Raw genomic sequence first — 19968 nt, 5'->3', positions numbered from 1 at the left:
GATCATCTTGGTTTTCAAAGAAATTCAGAAAACTTTTGATTCAGTCCATCGTGGAGCAATGGGGAAATTCTTTTGGTTTTCAGGAATCCATGGACAAATTATGAAGATGTTCAAAGCCCTGTACAAAGGACAGTTTTATGTAGTACAGATTGAAAGGGACAGACGGAATAGTTTGCTGTTGAATCTGGTATGAGGTAAAGCTGCCTCCTATCCCCAATCTTATTTGCCATAACCACTGACTTCATTCTGAGATCTTGCAACTTCTGTGGTGGGGTACCGTTGAATCCTCAGAGACAAATTTACGCTGCGACTGCGATTTTGCGGATGACATAGTTTTTGCTACTCATTTCACAGAAGATATGCAACGGAAAATTGAGGAGCTATCTTCAAAAGCCTTCCAAACAGGCCAACAGATTAATGTGAACAAGACACATTTGTGTCAGACGGTGTTATCACTTCGCTAGTTTGAGGCCTTAACCTCGGGGAAATGGAAAACAAAGAAGTCAGCGAATTCAAATATCTCGGTGGTACACTAACTCAAAACAGTATGTGCGATAGATAGATTATCTTTCGAATTGCACATGCAGGTGCAGGATTCTCTCAATTAAATAGTATTTGGAGATCTAGAAAGTACTCTCTTAAGTTGAAACTGTTTATGTTCAGCAGCAACGTAATCTCCATATTGACCTATGAATGTGAATCCAGGAGCTTGTCTAGAGATCTATAGAAAAAGTTACTTGGATTGGAGAATATTTACTTCCGAATAATTCTAGCGATTTGTTGGGCTGATAGAGTACCCAACACCCAGATCAAGCTTCTCACCAAACAACCTTAAATTAACAACGAAGTCCAACAAAGAAGGTGGTGATATTGGGGGCTCATAACTCTGATAAGGACGGCCTCTGGAAGAGTATTAAACAGCAAATCACAATTGGTCGTTTCCTTGAAGCTGAGAAAAGAGTTACACGATCATTCTTCAATGAGATTTGGCCTTTGGTTCTGGATCGTCCGACGTGGAGGTCATCATTGCAGCCCTATACGCCAATAGGCGTCGGGAAATCTACATCTAAATAATTGGGATCCCCATAGCTCACAGGCCAATAAAAAAAATCGGTACTTTTTTGAGATCCCTTTATTAGAGAAGGGATCATTATCCAATGGAACAATCTTTTGAATAGCGTTCTGAACATCAGTCCTCCCCTTGGCCTAAGAACTTTCGGCTGTAAGTTCCAAATTAATCAGGAAAAGAAATCCGGCTCATTTCTGGGCCCCTAACTCCTCCTCCTTCCAACAGCAAATGTTGGTTATCTTAGTTGACCAAGAAAATAAGACCTGAAAGTTTCAAGGAAGTGGACTACAAAGATTAAGCATGCCCACCTTTTTTATACTATAAAATATATCTGTAAGGAATTGACAGTTTGCATAATTTACAGCCCTTATCCTATGGGCTCTGAGGGTTATTCCATCCTTGGATACAAATTTATTGATACCTTCAATTCTTTGGGGCACTCCCCCGCCGTCTACGAAAGAATTCACCACCCCTTCTCCATAATAGATGATGTGCATTTGCGCATTACTACACATAATTCTATGAAGTATGAAGCAAACAGTTTAGTTAAATGAAGCTTTAAAATAAATATCAGAAACATATTTCTGTAATAAAGATGGAGGTATCACAAAACAGCACCCTTACTCGGGCTTAGTCTAAAGGAAGGGATATGAAATATTAATTACCTCTCCCCCCATTCGTCTTCCTATATTTATCTGAAGGCTCATGGAAATTTAGACAGTTTGGACATGGAAAAGCGCTCCTTTAGGCATCTGACACCCCCACCCCGCCAACGCAATGACCCACCGCCCCTGCTTCATGATAGCTGATGTACAATTACACAATTTCCTTCATTATTTTTATTTGTTCTAATTTCCCTTTGGCTGCTGAATTTTACATTTGGGGAAATTTTCCTAGGGAAATTTTGGGGAAATATGCTGGACCCTGAAAGATCATGGTTTATATGTTGATTTTTTTTTACAGTGGTAATCGTATTGAACCAATGGTCCTAGAAGATTAGAAGAGGGGTCGTTCAAACGGAAATTAAAACTTTTAGAGACCTTTTCAAGTGACTGAAAAGATTCTGCCACGGGAAGCGGTGTTTTCTGCCATTTCATGGCACTAAACTATGATTTTGTCCCCAAGAGGCCTATGTTGATATTGATTGAAAATTCTTAGACAGACAATCGATTTAAAATTATAAATAATATTTGAGCTTTCCAGTTGCAGAAGAAGTAATGCGGCACGGTGGCGTATTCGGTCCTGAAAAGTCACGTTGTCCATACAAGATAAACCGTTTATATGAATATTTATCTTAGTGCTTGATTTAACCAAGATGATTAACTTGATTTTTCGTGACACTACGTTAAGTGGCGTATAATTGAACATTAATGCTTATGAAGGAGGGATGGTGGGTGATTATGTGAATGAGTGGAGGGGAGTTACATTCCTAACAGAGTGCATTTCAATGCCCAAGTTGTCTATCTCTCCGTGAACCTTCATACATAAATAAAAAGAGCCATGCAGAGGGGAACGAAGGGGGGGGGGTATAGGCTAATTAGCTCATCTCCCTTCATTTAGACTAAGCTTGAATAAGAGTTCAGTGGCGGGATACCTCCCTTCTTATTGTAGAAAAATGTCTCTGACCTCTACTCGAAAGCTTAATTTAAGGCTGGACGATATGAAAACCGAAAATTAACTATGCAGAAGAGATTTTACTGTGCAAAAATGGGGCGGTTATCTTTTGATGAAAACAAAACGGGTTTAGAAGGCGGTCCTTAACTTGACTCTGCAAAATTTGAATTGCAGGGTTTCAAGCGCTCACCTGATTTTAAAAGACAAATTCCCAAAATAAAGGTAAAAAGCGGATAGATATGTAGAATTTTGTTTCCCTCTCAGTATTAGCCTTTACTCAAATTGAGAAAAAAACTAGAAATTTTAAAAAGAAGAAGGATCAATTAAAGAAAAACGTAAGGAAGTTTTATAAAACGTTGACAGGAAAGACTACACTTATTTAGCAAGGGCACTGGCAGAAAATCTTCCAGGGGGGCAGACACCAAAATACAAGTGGTGGTTGGGGGACATGAAATATATTTCAGGATGTCTATTTTAGTAGGAATAAGTTTATTTTAAATACTGTTATTGAAAAACTCTCAAACAAAATGATTAATTAAATTGCATACAAAATGAAACAAAATACAGTAAATTTTAAACCATAGTTCCTGGCAAAGGGATCGCTTTTTTTAATCAATAATATATGTAATTATTATGCATATAATCTTAAAAGAAAATCTGATTCAAACCAAAATTACAGAAAGATTTATTGCTTCCATAGATTATAACAGATGTAGACTTATCTCTATGCAATTTCATATTCCTTAGAATAGTTTACAGAAAGAGTAGAGATAATCAACAATCATCCTGCCTGCATAGATAACATGTTTTCATTTTATACCGGCCATGTAAAATATACCTCTTTCATAACAGGACAGTTCTCCACCTCGAACTTAAATACCTTTTATATTCAGACATTTAAAACTTATAGAACAGCGAAAGAAATAACTAAATTAAAACTTGCTATCCAGGCTTCAAATGGATCCTCTTTCTTTTAAAATGAGTAGGTTTAAACAATTTTTATCACAGGGGAATCTTATCAAATAGTTTGTGATAAAAAAAACTGGAAGCAAAAAGTGACTTGGGCTAATATACACCAAAACTAAAAATGAAATTCTCTTGACATTTGCTAAACCGACAGTTTTGGCTTTTTATACTGATTCTAAATGTATAAAATTATTTCAGTTTATTGTTACCCACCCACAACTAAAAATCTGAGAAAATTTGCCTAGCTATTGAAAAAAAGGGGAACACCTTACGAAATATGAGCGATCTTCTTGAGAATCCCTTAATAAAAAAGTCATTTCACATAACTCTACTATAGAGGTTTCGATCTCCAATCTTCAAAATGTTGAGTTTTGCATTTTTTTTTCATAATAAACATCGCCGATGCATTTTTTTTTTCACAGGGGTGATTGTGTAAAAGCGAATGTCAAGATAATTGGGAGGGAGCTCATTAAAACGTAAATTGAAAGTTCTTTTTTAAATGACCATACACGTTGGCTCAGAGGAAATCTAGTTTTCTGCCATTTTATGGCACCAAACTACCACTTTACCTCAAAGAGGACAAGTTTGCAATCAATTTAAAATTGTGAGAAGTTAATTGATTTAAAAGTACCAAAACCTATATTTTATACTTCCCAGTTGCAAAAGAAGTAATGCCAAATTGTGGCAGTACTGGATTCAACCAAGTTGAGTCGCTTTATTTGTAATGAAATTAGGATATGTTTGGTGATCTGTAATTGAGTATCAGCCACAATGAGGGGGGGAGGGGGAGTCATTCTTTTGTTGGGGATAGGGCAGATTCCTAAAAAAGTAGATATTAATGGACACATAGCTTACTCTTCATGAGACTTCAGATAAATGTTAAAGAGGTAGAGAGGAGTCGGAATTAATTAAAATGTTTCTCTATACAGCTAAAATATTAAATTTCCATATCTAGCAGCACAGAGGGGGGATATTTTTTCTTTTTTCTATTTATATGAAGTACTTCAATGTACTTAAACAAATGAATGCAATGTATTTATCGATAAGAAATCCCATTGCAATCCTAAATTGCTTTGCTTCATATTCTATAACATTATGCACAATGATGTGTGGAGGGGCGGTGTTTATTTTTTTAGGAGGGTAGACACATAAAAGAGTGAATTTTGATGCCTAAACATTCTAGCTTCCATTTAGTTTTCAGATAAATTTAAAATGAATTTTGGGAAGAGGGTTATGATGGTAGAGATCTATCTCTTTTGATTTCTGTGAATATTTTTGGCCCACGTCTTTATTGTTGGTACAATGGGGCTAATACTGTCCCTTCAATTGGGAAACCTTTTTTTATAGCAAAAAATATAAAAATTTAACTGCCTACCGGCACAAAGGTGGAAAAGGTGCGCAGCGCATCATGAGCCTTGCTAGGATTTTTTTATGGAGAGGGGGGGGGGGTTGGAGCTGTTATTGGCAAGTGCTGCCAAGAGAATTTTTCAGTAATTTTAAAGAGTAATATTTTGTTTACCTATTTATTTAAGATATTTCAGTATATTTAAACATATTTATTTTAGTATTTAATTCAACATTAAAGTTCAGTGTTTAACCATCTGAGACCCCTAATTTAGCGATAGTGATGGCCTCAGCTGCGTAGAAGATCAAGAGTCATCCAAAATTTCAATGCATATAAACAATAATACCTTTTTCTGTCCACCCAAAATTCTGTGTTAGAAATATCATTAGGGACTTTTTCAACGAAACTACTGTTCATCGGAAATTTTGACTAAACACTAAAATATTGTCAAAATTTTTAAATTAGAATCCAATATTATAATTTTTATAAGGGACAAACTAAAAATGTGGGACTTGCCATTCAATTCACAATAATTACAATTTATCAGGAAGAAATTAGGTGTTCATGGGGCCGGTACCCCCCATTGTAATTTGGTTAAGCCTCTGCATGATTTGGAAAACAATCATACATTAAACAAAAAAAATTTTTTTTCAGCTGAAAGTAAGGAGCAGCCTTAAAGCTTAAAACGAGTAGAAATCATTCCGTAAAAGAGACGGGGGAGGGAGCTACCCCATCGTCAAGCCGTCACTCTTTACGCTAAAGTTCGACTTTTTGTCGTAATTTCTTAAGAACGACTGATGAAACACAAGAGCAATTGAATTAGAACAAGAAGCTTCTATAAAGCACTAGAAACATTAGCGTAACGAGCGAGGGGTTGAGGAGAGGGCAGGCGCCCTCATATGCGGAATAATTTCTGTTTTTAAGTTTTAATGTTGCTCCCTGCTATCAGTTTGAAAATCTGTTTTTTTTATTTATTAGTTTTTTATTTGGTGTTTTTTTTAAATCTTTATTTATTACTTAATAAGGAAGAGTCAAATGTCAAGCATATAGCGCAGACCTGGACCAGATCACATTAGGCTGAAAGTGGAAGATTGAATCCTTATAAATAAGGGTATTAGTATTGTAGTTGGTAGGTAGTGTAGTTGGTAGGTATTAGTATTATAGGTTGTTAGCAATTGGCTCCAGTAGTATGGGGCTAAATAATCTGAACTGCTTGTAACTAATGGTGTCTTAAGAATAAAATTACTCAGTGATGTCCATTCTCGGAAATATAGGGGATGAGAAATGTATTTTCAAAAATGCAAAAAGGGCAGGAAGGGGGGGGGGGCAACTTTGTTTCTTTTAAATTTTCTATGAAAATACCAATAAAAAATTTTTTCAATGAAAAAATAAAAAAAAATATATCTAAAATCTGGAGGGAGGGAGAATATCGGGTTGGAGGAAAATTTCCCCACCTTTGAAATTTTCAACAACTACTTTTCAACAACTTGAACAGTAAAGCATGCTTTAGCTGGTTTATTTTAATTTTGTTTCCTAAAAGACGCGTTTTGTTTAATATGAATTTGGGGAAAGGAACCTTGACCCTTCTTTGTATCACCAACCTGAGAAAAAAAGCAAAAATTGTGGAAATACCAGTAAAAACAGATACTTCACATCTTTAGATTTAGCCTCGGTAGTAATCCTGGTTTGCACCACAGTTGGTAAACATAGCCTGAGCATAAAGTTGGTTATCTCGTAAATCAACTTCATCTCTGGAGCAGGGATGCATAATTGAAAGGCTACGTCAATTGCTCAATTCAGTGATTAAACTGGTCATTAAAAAAAATTGAAGTCAATTGTAAGTCATCATTACTTCAATTAAATTATTAAAATATGTTAATTAAAAATGACCAAAACACATAAAAAGAATCTTGCAAACACATTATGTTTTGCACTTCAAAGACACCAGGTTTTTGGAAGACTCAAATATCTATGCAAGCTATTCTGAAATTTATTTATTTTTTGCAGGCAGAGTTAACAAGAGACAGATTTTTGTCTCACCTCTTGTCACTAATCCAGGTACCTAATGGGTTGACATGTTTTTGCCTCCTAATAATTTTAATTCTGGAACGCCCTAGGGAACATAAAAAATATTAGGGTATGTTTATACTCTGAAGGCTAATTAAGGTCACATGGAAAACAGTGTTAGGGGCCATAATGATTCAAACAATTGAATTTCCTTTTTGGTCTTTGGCTTTTCAAGGTTCACTGTTTTCGTCTTTTGTAATTAGGAAATTAGTTGCAATAAAACGGTGAATTATGGTCCCACTTTGATGACCTTTTGCTGAGAATGTTCTATTGAAAACCAATAAATTGCCACTGACAAGTTCTATTGAAAACCACTGACAGTTCTATTGAAAACCACTAAATTGCCACTGACAAGTTCTATTGAAAACCACTGACAGTTCTATTGAAAACCACTAAATTGTCTGCAACTATTTGATTAATTAAATGTATTCCTGCTATGGAGAAATCCTCCTGTTATTTGCGCTAGCTATCGTGTCTACATCATTCATATCATAATGCTTGTTTCCTACAGATAATTTCGGAAACCACACTGTCTTTTCATGACGATACATAAAAGTTCAAATAGGGATAAAATTCTTTTAATAAACAGTGGTGATGGCAAGAGCGGTAGAAATTCACAGAAATATCACATACTTTGGTCACATATGCAGTGAACGTCTTAAGTAATAAAACATTTTACTGATTTTACTACTGATGACGGTCACTGCATATGTGACCGAAATATCTGGTATTTTTGTGAATTTCTATCACTGTTATCATCATCACTGTCTATTAAAAGGAATTTATCCCTATTTCAACTTTTATTTATCGTCTTTTTTCCTACCTAGCAAAAGACCAGGTTTCTCTATTCAAAACCGAGGTCCGAACTTTATTTTAGCTCACCAGCCTTATTTAAAGATTATATTTTATTTTGTATGTATCTATTTTTAATGGTCTCTTGAAAACTTTCTCTCATGTAATATTGGGTATCAGTCTTGTTTATGCATGTTATATATTAAAGTCTCTTTCATAAAATATTTTAAGCTCCAAACTTCAAGTTCTGATAACCCCAGCACTAATAAACTTTTAACTATTTAACAAAAAATCAGAAATTAATTTGATATGTGTTTTCTTCAATCATTTATATTGAAGCTTAATATAAATGTCTTTCAAAGTTGGATTTAGATTACTCTGCATTTCCCAATAGTATTCAGATTTTCCAATCTAGTGCCTTTTTAATTGAAAGAATTGTAAACAGATCATGGGAAGGAAATGTACCAGGTTTACATTTTTACTATGTTTATTGGAAAGAATGTTGCATTAAGGTAAAAATTTGAATTCTTTATCAGGTTTGACACTAGTTTCACTGGAATGTTAGTTTCTGACCAATACCTACAATGGGCAACCAGACTCCCTTCAGAAAGGCTGTACGGCATTGGTGAATCGAATCGTCCACGATTTCAACATGATATGAACTACAAAACTTGGGCACTATCCGCGAGAGATCAGCCCCCTGGGGTATAGTCCTTTAGCATTTTATTTTTGTTTTAATAGTGAATGTGTTGAGTATCAATGAGAATTTGTGTTGTTTTTCTTTCTACCTAGCACTACTGTGAGAGAGAGATAATCAATTATTTAATGTACCAAACAACATGACAAGACTATTTTTAATAGCTACCCTAACAATCAAAACACTTGTTCGAGAGGGTGGTCCTCGAACCCCCCCCCCCAAATGTTTACCGAGTTAAAATAAAAACTAGGTAAACAATCTAGATTATAATCAGAAAGGGTGCCACAGGCCAAACCTATGAACTATTCTCATCAAATATAACTGTATAAGCAACCTCTGGGGTTCATGCTTATTTACCAATGTAAAAAAGTAAATAACGCTATGCTTACTAAAAATTATTTTTAATTACACTTCTAAATGAGGAGAATTCACCAGCATGTTGAATTCCGTAAGTAGCGAGATAAATCGCTGCTGCATCTCATAAACGATATATTTATATTGATAAATACGTAGCACTGGCTATTTTTCAACACAGTTCCCGACAACATTTTTTCATGCACTTTTTTCGCTGCTCCTCTGTTTTGTGTATGCCTCTGGCATAACATTCTTTACTTTGATCTAGAAACCATTCTTCCTCTGATTTTCCACTTCCTCGTCTGATCAAAAATGTTTCACGTGAAGAACCTCTCAAAGGGGTTCATATTAATGAAAGTCTGATAAAAAAGAAGCATTTTGTAATAGAATTGTAACCTGCTTTGAAAGACGGGAATACCTTTTTGAACCAGAGTCTAAGGGAATAATCCTTGAGCTGAGGCACACGGAATCTCCTTCTCAAAAGAAACTCAAAGCCTAGTCTTCTGGAGGAAAACCTATGCTTATAGTTTTCAGGGACTCACTGTGGTCCACCTGTTGTGACTATCTTGAAGATCAAGGAAATAAAATCACGCCCGCCATTCAGACGAAATGTGAACTCTTGAGTAAAGGTTGATTTTGCTTCACCACAGTGTACATAGTACGGAAAAAGTTTTATGAAGCAAAATGTAAAAGTGATATGGAAAAAAAGATATTTTAAAAAATCAGGTCTATTCAGGTGCAACACAGGATGCTTTTCAGACAAGAAAGCAGCGAAGCAAAACTGACTCCAAGAAAACCCCGTATACTTTCTTGTAATAAAATTTGTTGTAAAAATAATATTTGGGTTTCAAAGTCCAAAAAGGGTTGATTGTTTATGGTTTTCCGTTTTTGTGAAACCGGGAAAACCGTGCTAAAAAGCAATTGTGATCAGCATTTTTAAATAACAAACTTCATTTTACAAGAACTATTGCCAAATTCTGAATTTTTCTTCAGTTTTTTTCAAGTTTTTAAGTAGCAGGTGTCATGGCAACAACATTCTCTCATAAAATATTTGGTAACAATCTAGTTTATTTATGTTTTTATGTTAAACATTCTCAAACAAGTTTAACGTATTTCACATGTTTCAAACTGTTGTTAAAGATGTTTCAAATTGTAAAACCTTTTCTATGATACAGGGAGAAGAGAACCTTTACGGAGTCCATCCTTTCTATTTGGCTTTTGACGAGGACGGTCTAGCACATGGCGTTCTTCTTTTGAATTCACATATCATGGGTAAATTTGAATTTTTACTTAGACTAAATACCGAACTTTCTTTTTATTAATTTTCACCACACCTTCCCCCCCTTAAAAATTAGATTGAGGGAATGAATTAGGCTCTTGGCCTCTGAAGTTCCCTCTCTCATTTTACAGAGGACCACTTTATTCCTTAGAACATTCAGATTAAAAACCTTTACATGATTCCTGTTCAAACAAGGTTCAAAATACCTATCTTTCTTCTAAGCAGCTGTCAGTCGGTAGAAAAATGTGGCGTTTGACATACTGCTTGCCCACTTGTGCCTATATTTATAAAAATCGAAAATACTTGCATGATTTCAACCTAAAGAAGAGGCGGATACAACTGCGTTTCGAGACATAAATTGCTGAACAGGAGGGAGGTTTGGAGGGACTTTTGCGTCTGCTACTATATATTAAAAATGCGAGCATATCTCTGTTGTAAAAAAAAGTAGTGCATCACTTCTTTTTCAATAAAAAGCTGGTGATGAAGGAGATGTTGTTTAAGGGACCGAAAGCCATGTTGGTCCTCCGACTATGTATTCGACTAAAAAATTTGCAGAGGAAATTTGAGGGACCACTGGTAGCCTTTGGTTCTCCAATGGTACATTTCAAAAGTCCTTGCACGATTCAAATCAGGGGCAATATGCCTACCGTTCTGATAAAAAATTGGAAGTGGAAGAGGCTAGGACGGCTGCTCGAAGCATAAACGACCGAATCATGTCTCAAATAAACGATTAATCCTTGGATTATTCCTCGGAAACTCACCTGCCGCGTGAAACCCTCATCGTCTAGATTGAAACCCTCAATACTATTCCAGTTTAAAAAAAGATGCTACATACTTGTTTTCTACTAAATGTTGGAGGAAGAGGAGTGGGGGAATCACAGATTGCAATTTCTGCCTTCATTTCTTCAGGTTTAAATTATCTTGTACTATTCTAGTTTTAAGAAGACCTAACATGTCCAACTTTTTGATGATCTCTTTATAATTTCATTAAATTTTTTTCTTGTTTTACTATTTTTTTCTTGAACAACCCCGTTCGGATGATGTCCCCCCCCCCCCATGGGAGATATTCCCCGTGCATCTTGAGGTATTTAATGCTTGGTATTGACTATTTTGTTCTTTTCCGATTATCAGAGTTTTTTTGCTGGAAAAAAACACAAAGTTTAAGTACGTTTTTTGCTAAAACGTAATCTCATCCTAATAGTGAACTGCATCTGAAAAGAATGAGTCATTTACGTAATAAAGAATCCAAGAATGGGCTCTGTGGGCTATATTTCAACTGGTAGCACGTCTTTTGGACTTTCTAGCTGTTCCAAGTGAAGTGGCTATTTCAAATTTGTTTCTCTGCCACCACGGGGGAGGGGGGGTCAGGAGGAAAACAAGATCATAGGAGGGGGCTGATTACCATGTGATCACTAACTACCTTTAAAGGAAGTTCTTAAACTTTCTATTTTTGATTGATTTAATTCTCTCCCAAGTTTCTACGCCGATTTGTTCTATAAGCAATGCCCACTAAAAACACAATAACATAGTAAATGCATGGGGGACGCGTCGCTCTTTACTGAATCAACGCTGACTCGTTATCTTTGAAATTAAACTTATGTCTCGAGGAGGAGAGCAGAAAACAGGAAGGATTCAATAGGTTTCTTACACTGAAGAAACTACGGTATTCTTTAACATTTGACACAGAATGTGGTAGATTACTTTATTATATAAAAACAAATGTGTATACTCAGTATATTGTATAGTTAAAGAACAGTTGATGCTCAAACTGTTTTTTTGTGCTAAGTAAGAGCGTGATGGCAAAACAGCTCTGTCTGATTAGGAATTAGGGTAGAAGGAGATTATAACGGGAAAGTCTGATAACGAAATGGAGTTTATTTAACTTAAATTGGTAAACACACTTAGGCTATATAAGCAGAATATATACAATGAAGCAATACATACAATACGCTTCGGTCCTGGACATTTGATCTTTATTATGCCAAAAAACTGTGTAACCTGCAACAAAAAGAGAAAAATAAACAGGTTTTTTTTGTTGCCAGAACCTTTTACAACAATTTTTAGTTGGATTGTTAATTTGATTATTCCCTTGTTTATCTAAATACGAAGCTTTAAAAGTTTAAAAACTTCAGATTAGACTTCATCTCTTTCTATTGAAATGATCCTGTGCTCAATTTTTCATTTATTTTAGAGATGACAACGATGCCTTTGCCAGGTCTCATATTTAGAGCACTTGGAGGTTCACTGGAATTCTTCATTTTTGTTGGCCCAAGTGCTGAAGCAGTACTGCAACAGTACCATTCTCTAATCGGGAAACCATACATGCCCGCTTATTGGGGCCTTGGCTTTCACTTGTCTAGATACGGGTACAACTCACTCTCAAATGTTAAAAAGGCTATTATGAGAACAAGGAAATACGGTATTCCTCAGGTAATTTTTTTGTACAGCTTTATCAGTTGCTCTACTTCAATTCAGTCACAGTCCAAATTAAATGTTAAAAAAAAACTTTAAATTGATTTCAAAGGAAGTGATGAAACGACCCTCGTTTGACTATTCAAATTGGCTGCAAATTTTGTAAGATGCTTACTGAGGATGAAAAAATGCGGCTTTCATCGTAAAACGTGCTTTTTTTAGTCGTTAAGTGAACAAAATTTCACCTTTTGTGCCTGAAGAAAACCGTAAGTTTGAAACTTGAAGCACACAAAGCCAAAATTAGGTTGCCTTAACTAATCATTCTTAAACTACATCATTGCATTGCAGCATTATTTAAAGTCATTTCTTAGCCCATTTCATGAAGACAAATTTTTCTGCAGTGGAAACTAATAAAAAGGTAGACAAAGTTACACACGTATGTTACCCCTTGTCCCTGACGATGACCATGCATGATTCTTGCTTGCAAGTCACCCGGCGTGATAATGAAGGAACCCAGGACTAAAACATTTCGAAGCCCGCAAGTGCCTAGACTGTAAAGGTCAATGATATAAATTCTGGGGCAAAGTCTCATCGGCTCTGGCTACCTCCCTACAAATTTTCCACTCTATTTGGGAATTTTCATGAGGAATGTAGGTGGACTCGGAAATCCATATCTGATTTTGGTTTAAACAAGGTACAACATACCTACCTTATCAATTAAAAGCTCATGAAGGAAGGGGCAAGTGACTGAAAGGGCGCGATAGAGCGATGATGGGTCCCTTTTTGTGGTTTCAGTAACACATATGGAAAACTGATCCTTGATTACATAAAAACACATAGTCAACAGGCTCACTTTTCTGCTAAGAAGTTGGTGGTAATTGATTAGTAGACAGTCCTTGTTCTTTCAATAAAACAGATTGAAAATCTTTGCTATATTATTCCTCATATAGGCTAAGTTGCAACATACTTACCTCTCTGGTATATGCTTGTGAAGAGAGGGGGTTCGCTAAAAGCCAACTTTCTGCTTCCAATCACACAAATTAAAAATAGTTAAATGTTTCTGTTTAAATAAGGTAATTTCAGCATGCCTTTATTCTAAACAGTCGAGGAGTGCCATGTTCAGCTTGGATGTCTTTACATCAATTCAGTCAGAAAAGGCTTTGTCACGCGGTTAGAGAAGGAAAGTATTCTTAATTCTCATGTGTCATTGGCCCAATTTGATTGCCCCTAAGAGTTTCAAGCTGATCGCTAAAAACAAAACCTGCCTACTTCTCGCTGAAAATAGATCTCGATTTCTGCTTTAAGATTTATTACAATGATAGTATTTTCGAGATACTATTTGTCCGTTTTAGTTCTCTAACAGTATCGATTGTATATTTTTGCGTAATTCCAGTTGAAAAACTTTTTATTGTGCAGTTGTGCACAATATTTAAAATAAAATAACTTTTTCAGACAAAGAAAACTGTGTTTTTGCATGCAAGCTGATGAATGACGTCATAACCATAGGTTAAAACCATAAATGACTTAAAAAATAAAAACTATATTATGACGTTAGTTATGTGTGACTTCAGTACCGTCAGAACATAATAAAGTTAGAGTAACAAAAAAAAAAAAAAAAAAAAAAAAAAAAACGAAACAGAAAGTACACCATTGGAATACGCCATCGTGATTGCAGCGGTAGATAGAACCTAGAAAAGGACGAACACGTCCGATGGTAATAAAAAATGACTAGTAAAGAGTGAGCTACTTTGTCATCGCTGTTACTCAAGACACCCTGTAGAGTACATTTGATACATCCTCGCATATCTATTACCTTTTTCTCGGTAGCAATCATCACTGACTGTCATGTCAGCCTTTCATATTGGTGCTAACGTCATTGTAACTGACGTTATCAAGTAGTTATACTACGACGTTATTTTTTTGATTTTTTTTTGTCAAAAAGTTATTTATTTTAAATATTGTGTTTGTTAATTACATAAGGCACTAGAAAGAGCAATATCTTTTAGAATGAGCTCTCAAACCGCTCTCTATGATTTTCCAATGTCTTGATAGCTGTGGAGAAGGAGGAAACTGTAAAAGAAGCTTCCCATGCAAAAAGTGATTTTCCTTGTTGTTTAAGCTAATGAATTTTCCTTGTTGTTTAAGCCAAGGGACAGTAACTTTCCTGAATGAGGTTTTCAGCCACGGCAATTCCAATGGAGTACATTTTTCGATCCAATGCCAGTTTTAAGGGTATCAGACTGTGTTTTTTGTTACCATGGGTTGTGTTTGTTCTTTACTAGGTTGTAGCTACCGCTGCAACCGTGATGGTGTACTTCAATCGTGCACTTTTTGTTTCAATTCCATGCCATTTTAAGGCATTCAGACTTTTTTTGGTTACTATGGGCTTTGTATGACATTATCTTGCTCTGACGGTAATCACGTCATCATAACTATCGTCATAATTTAGTTTTTGCTTTTCATGGCAGTTATTGTTTCAACCTATTACTATGACGTGATTCATCAGCTTGCATGCAGAAATATAGTTTTTTGTCATAAACGTAATTTCATTCTGAATATTGTGTTTTGTTAATTACAAAAGGCACTAGATTTATTAATTTCCTTTGAAAACAACCTTTAAATAGCTCTCTATGGTGTTTCAGTGCCCCTCTAGCTGCGGAGAAAGGGAAAACGAAAAAAAGATACTTCCCATGCCCAAGAAAAGTGATTTCTCTTGAAGTTCAAGGCAAGAAACTGTAAGGTCCCTGTATAGGGGTTTCAGCCAAGTTGATTCCAATGGTGTACTCTTTGTTTCGATCCGACGCCCTTTTAGGGGTTTAAGGCTATTTTTTGGTTACTATGGGCCGGGTTCATCCTTTACTAGGTTGCAGCTACTGCTGCTATGTTCGGTAGTGACTCTGAAACAAAATTTGTAAAAACAGACTGTGGTTGTGGCTCATACTAATCTGGCTGTTTCCTTAAAAAGTCATTATTAAAAAAAAATAGTAAATTTTAATGTTTCTCATTTTTATATAATTGGTAATATCAATAAATCCCTTCCAATCGCTAATCTGAAAACATACTTAAAGCTGACAACTGAGTTTGCATGATTTCTTTTTGAAAATTTAAAATGTGTGCTAAAAGTTATCGACGTCACCGGTGAAATAATATTGAAATCCTTACATATTAGTCTTTTATTTCCTGCAGACCATTAAAGGTCTTACCTGTTCCTTAGATTCGGAAAGGAATTGCTGTTTTTTGGGTGGGTTTTGGGTTCTCAGAAAAGTGCTTGTTCTTTAGAATTCTACGAACATAGGGAAATATCAGGAGTCAGTTAATTCTAGCTTTGTAGATGTATATTTCATAAACAGTGAAGCAATAACTTCTGTTCGCATGAGTTTCAGTTTTGCTCTGTTCTTTATGTCAGAAAAACTTTATTTTAAGAAAATTGATAACCTAAAGTGTTTCATATACTTCTGATATGTCACAAGAATAAATGGTATATTTTTGGTTTGTTATCTTTGAAGCACTGAGGGCAAACTTGTATTTTTCACTATAAACCCTGCATGCAACTACCAAGATTTGTTATAAAGATATGAATTATATACGTAGTTTCGTAAGCTTACCCTGTTTTGTCTTGAAGCTAGAAGGTTGATTTGAAACTCTTAGAAAATTATTTCAGGGGATGAAGGATATGGGGACTTCAAAATTTGGATTTTGGGGAGGGGATAAGATGTTGTTTCTCCAGTTCTCACATAAACGAATGCAAGACGGTTTATTTCTGTTTTATACCTTTCTTCTGACTGGCTCTTTGGCTAGTTTTTGGATAAATGCTGCTTGTTTTGTCTTACTGATACAGTAATTCACCCAAACTTACTTAATAGAAAAAAAACATATTTGCAATATTAGAGAAAAACAACTTTGAAATATTAACAAAATCATGTTGGAATCGACGGTCAATCCTAAACATAGGCTTGCCAAAATTGTGCAAAATTGTCGCCCTATCCCCTCCTCCGTAATCAAATCAAACATCCAAGCTGTCTTTAGTGAATGACTGCTCCTTCAAATATTTTCATGCCTTCGGCAGCTGTTAAATTTGCTAAATTATTTATTAATAAATTTAAATTACAATTTATCAAATTGTACGTTCAATTAATTATAATGATCATGATACTCTATATTATTAAATGAATTTTTAATTGTTCCATATTTTTCAGGACACTCAGCATCTAGATATTGACTATATGGATCGCTATATTGACTTTACGTATAACGCAATTGACTTTCCAGACCTACCTACCTTTATTAGGGACCAACAACAAAAGTATGGTCTTAAATTCATTTCAATTATACACCCTGGCATTATAACTTCTGAAAAATACTACGAAACTTATACTACTGGACTCCTGAACGAAGTGTTTGTTGTTTGGTCTAACGATAGCCTCGCGAGTGAAGGACAAGAAATCATCCAAGGAGAGAACAAAGTGATGCTAGGATATGTAAGTCGATAATATTTTGATAATTTCAGTATGAATAGTTTTGTAAAATTTTTAAAAGAGTAGTTTACAGTGACGAAGGGGGGAGGCTTGTACTTAATTTAGTGATTTGTAGATCCACATAAGCATTCTAGTGTGCAATACAAAATAGTTTTAGATTACCATTAGATCCAACGTTTGTAATATATTTATTGTCCTTTTGAAGTCTAAAAATGAAGTCATTTCATTAACAATAGTATTTGAAATTGAGTAGGGTATTTTTAAATTGAGGTATTATTCATTTTCATGGTACAAGTATTACTTGTAAATTAAAAGAAAAAATTGAATTCGAATGTAAGAAAACAAGCCTGTCGTATGACTTTTCCATCTAATAACCTTCTATACACAATGGGAAGTAATTACCAACCCAAGGTTTTAGAAGGTCCAAGAGGACCATGAAGCTATTGTGATGCCGATAAAATGATGAGTAGTAAGAACAAAATGGTTAAAATACTGTTATGTAGCCGATGAAATTTTGAACATCTTGTGCTCTGATGATGAAACTTTTTCTCTTGATCAGTAGGTGACGAACACATTTATAATGGTTACAAGAAGAGTCATGTGACTCTTTTAACATTCGTTTGGCCACCAGGCATCATTATTCGATTTACATAATTAGTTAGGATACACTACCTCAGTTCTCTCTCTCTTCGTAAAAGTCAATCTGTTGTGCTTCTACATTCATGCAAGAATAGATCATAAACTCCTGGTTAATATCCTTCTATAAGAAAACCTCTTGTGCTTTTACAAAGAGAAACTCGCCGTGAGACAGGGAGGAGGGCAATTTTCTGAAAGATATTTAATTCTTACAAAAATACTCCTCCTCGAAGGAAATGTTTCTAGAACCAGGAATTTTGAAATTCGAACCATGTGTCTTATTAAACTTGGATTGTTTGGTGTAAAAAAAATTAATTTTTTACTTTTCTGCTTGGTTTTTCTAGTTTTCTATGAAGACTTTTTTGTTAGATAGAGTATGAACTGACTTTTTATATAAGCTAATTATGGTTATAAGGTTAGCCATTAGGGACAGGGAGCGGTCTGAATAGCTAGGCATAAGAAAATATATGTTAAAGATAAAATATGTCGAAGAAGTACTTGATTTGACGAGCTGAAATGGCCCAAAGATTAGTGTTGTAACTGGTAAAATTGATCCCACTAAAATTGGGTATTTTAAGTATTTTACGGTGATTTTGGGCACCCCCGTAAAATTAGTATTATACCTATTTTACGTAGTTTACGTAATTTACATATTTTACTTAATTTGCGTATTTTACCGGTATTTTACAGCTTCAAAACATGCTATGCTGTGCATAAATAATTTCTCTTTAACAGGTGGACAAAAATAGGTTTGGATATGATTTATTAATTTTCTTTGTGTATAGCTGCATTACTTCAGCTGTAATACAAGGTCGTTTGTGTGGCTTCAGTCTCTTGTTATCAGAACAGTAAAGTATATTATAGATACACAGTAACGACGAAAGGGTAACTCTGGAAAGGGTCCTTATCTTAGTTTCAATGTATATTTTGAGGTTTGGTTTTTTATATTATCCTTTGGACTTTTATCTGCATTTTTTATTATTCTGCAACGAGGACGGTTGAGCGGAGGTCTCAACCGAAATATTCGTATAATTTTGTCTTCTTTTTTTCACTTTGACTTTGACTTTTATTAACATAATAAACAAAAATATGAACTCTTACAGATATAAATCACAACGCTAGGGAAAAATTTAAATTTTACGGTTCTATCCCATTATCCGGGCCTCCCGGTTTAATCACTATAGACTAGGCAATGATAAAACCCGTTTTGTAACGTCTTAACTGTTGTAGAGCAGGCAATGATAGCAAGGTTTTCATTGTGTATACGATATTAAACTGTGTTTTTTTGGATTTTAGGGTGGGGGGGGGGGTAAAGGCACCTAGGTTAGGTAAGGTTACGTATTTAATATATTCTATGCTTTACCCCCACCCCACCCCCTAATTTGCAAATATATAGCCCGAATTTGTTTCTAAACTATTTTATATTCATCCTATTTTATTTTATTTCATTAGCATTAACCAAACTTGACTTTTTAGAGAGGCCCAGATAATGGGATAGTACCAATTTTACTAACGCGTAGCGATTAACTACATAAGCATTTCTTAAGATATTCTAAATTAAAATACAAAAAAACTACATAAACATTTCTAGATACACCCTAGACTAATTAAAATAATAATAATAAAAAAAAGAAAGACAAAATATAAAAAAAGGCTATTGTTCTATGTCCTCGTTTTCTCTCTTCTTCACGATTTAATTTTTTGTCAAAAATGTTTTTTAATCAAAGGGCTAAACTAGACTGTTAATTAAATTGATGAAAATCTAGATGATGGGGTATTATGTTTCCTAAGTCCAGGAAAATCAGAATCAATAAAAAATTTCATTAAAAGCTGAAAGTGATGCTTAAAAAAGAAATGCTCAACTGGTCTTGTAGCTACAGGGCAAGTACAAAACACTAATTTTGCCCTATATTTCCTAAGAAGTACCTTATTTTACCAATTTATCGTATATTACCAATTTTACCTTATTTTACCAATTTTACTTACTGAGTTTTATTTTACGGCAATTTTACAACTCTACCAAAAATGCTCTTTATGTCAGTATGGCCATAATTACAAATTTTGGTAGTAAATGCGTCATGAATAAACAACTACTTTCTTTACAAACCTAAATATGGCAAATAATCACTTTCCTGGAAGTTTTGTTAACATTTAAGAAAAAATTATTTCATATAGGTAAAAATCAAACTTTCACAGATTTTCAAGAGTTGATATTTGAGTAGATTTTTATAACTTTCACTTCCATAGCTTAACAGCTTTCTT

General features: G+C 34.7%; 1 protein-coding gene across 1 annotated transcript in view; it reads left to right on the top strand.

The window, feature by feature from the left end:
• The window catches only part of LOC148956558 (maltase-glucoamylase-like), a 137182-nt gene that overhangs the window by 20836 nt on the left and 96378 nt on the right, over nucleotides 1-19968 (top strand). The window contains exons 5-8 of the mRNA XM_089085959.1: nucleotides 8390-8558; nucleotides 10080-10176; nucleotides 12375-12613; nucleotides 16792-17073. Coding sequence (XP_088942085.1) covers nucleotides 8390-8558; nucleotides 10080-10176; nucleotides 12375-12613; nucleotides 16792-17073 — 787 coding nt within the window. The remainder of the gene's footprint in view (nucleotides 1-8389; nucleotides 8559-10079; nucleotides 10177-12374; nucleotides 12614-16791; nucleotides 17074-19968) is intronic.

The sequence above is a fragment of the Artemia sp. Qi Xiang Cuo genome, chromosome 1, assembly GCF_049724085.1.
Source record: "Artemia sp. Qi Xiang Cuo chromosome 1, ASM4972408v1, whole genome shotgun sequence".
Taxonomy (NCBI): Eukaryota; Metazoa; Arthropoda; class Branchiopoda; order Anostraca; family Artemiidae; genus Artemia; species Artemia sp. Qi Xiang Cuo.
The sequence above is the reverse complement of the archived record's forward strand: the minus strand, read 5'-3'. Positions and strand labels throughout refer to the sequence as shown.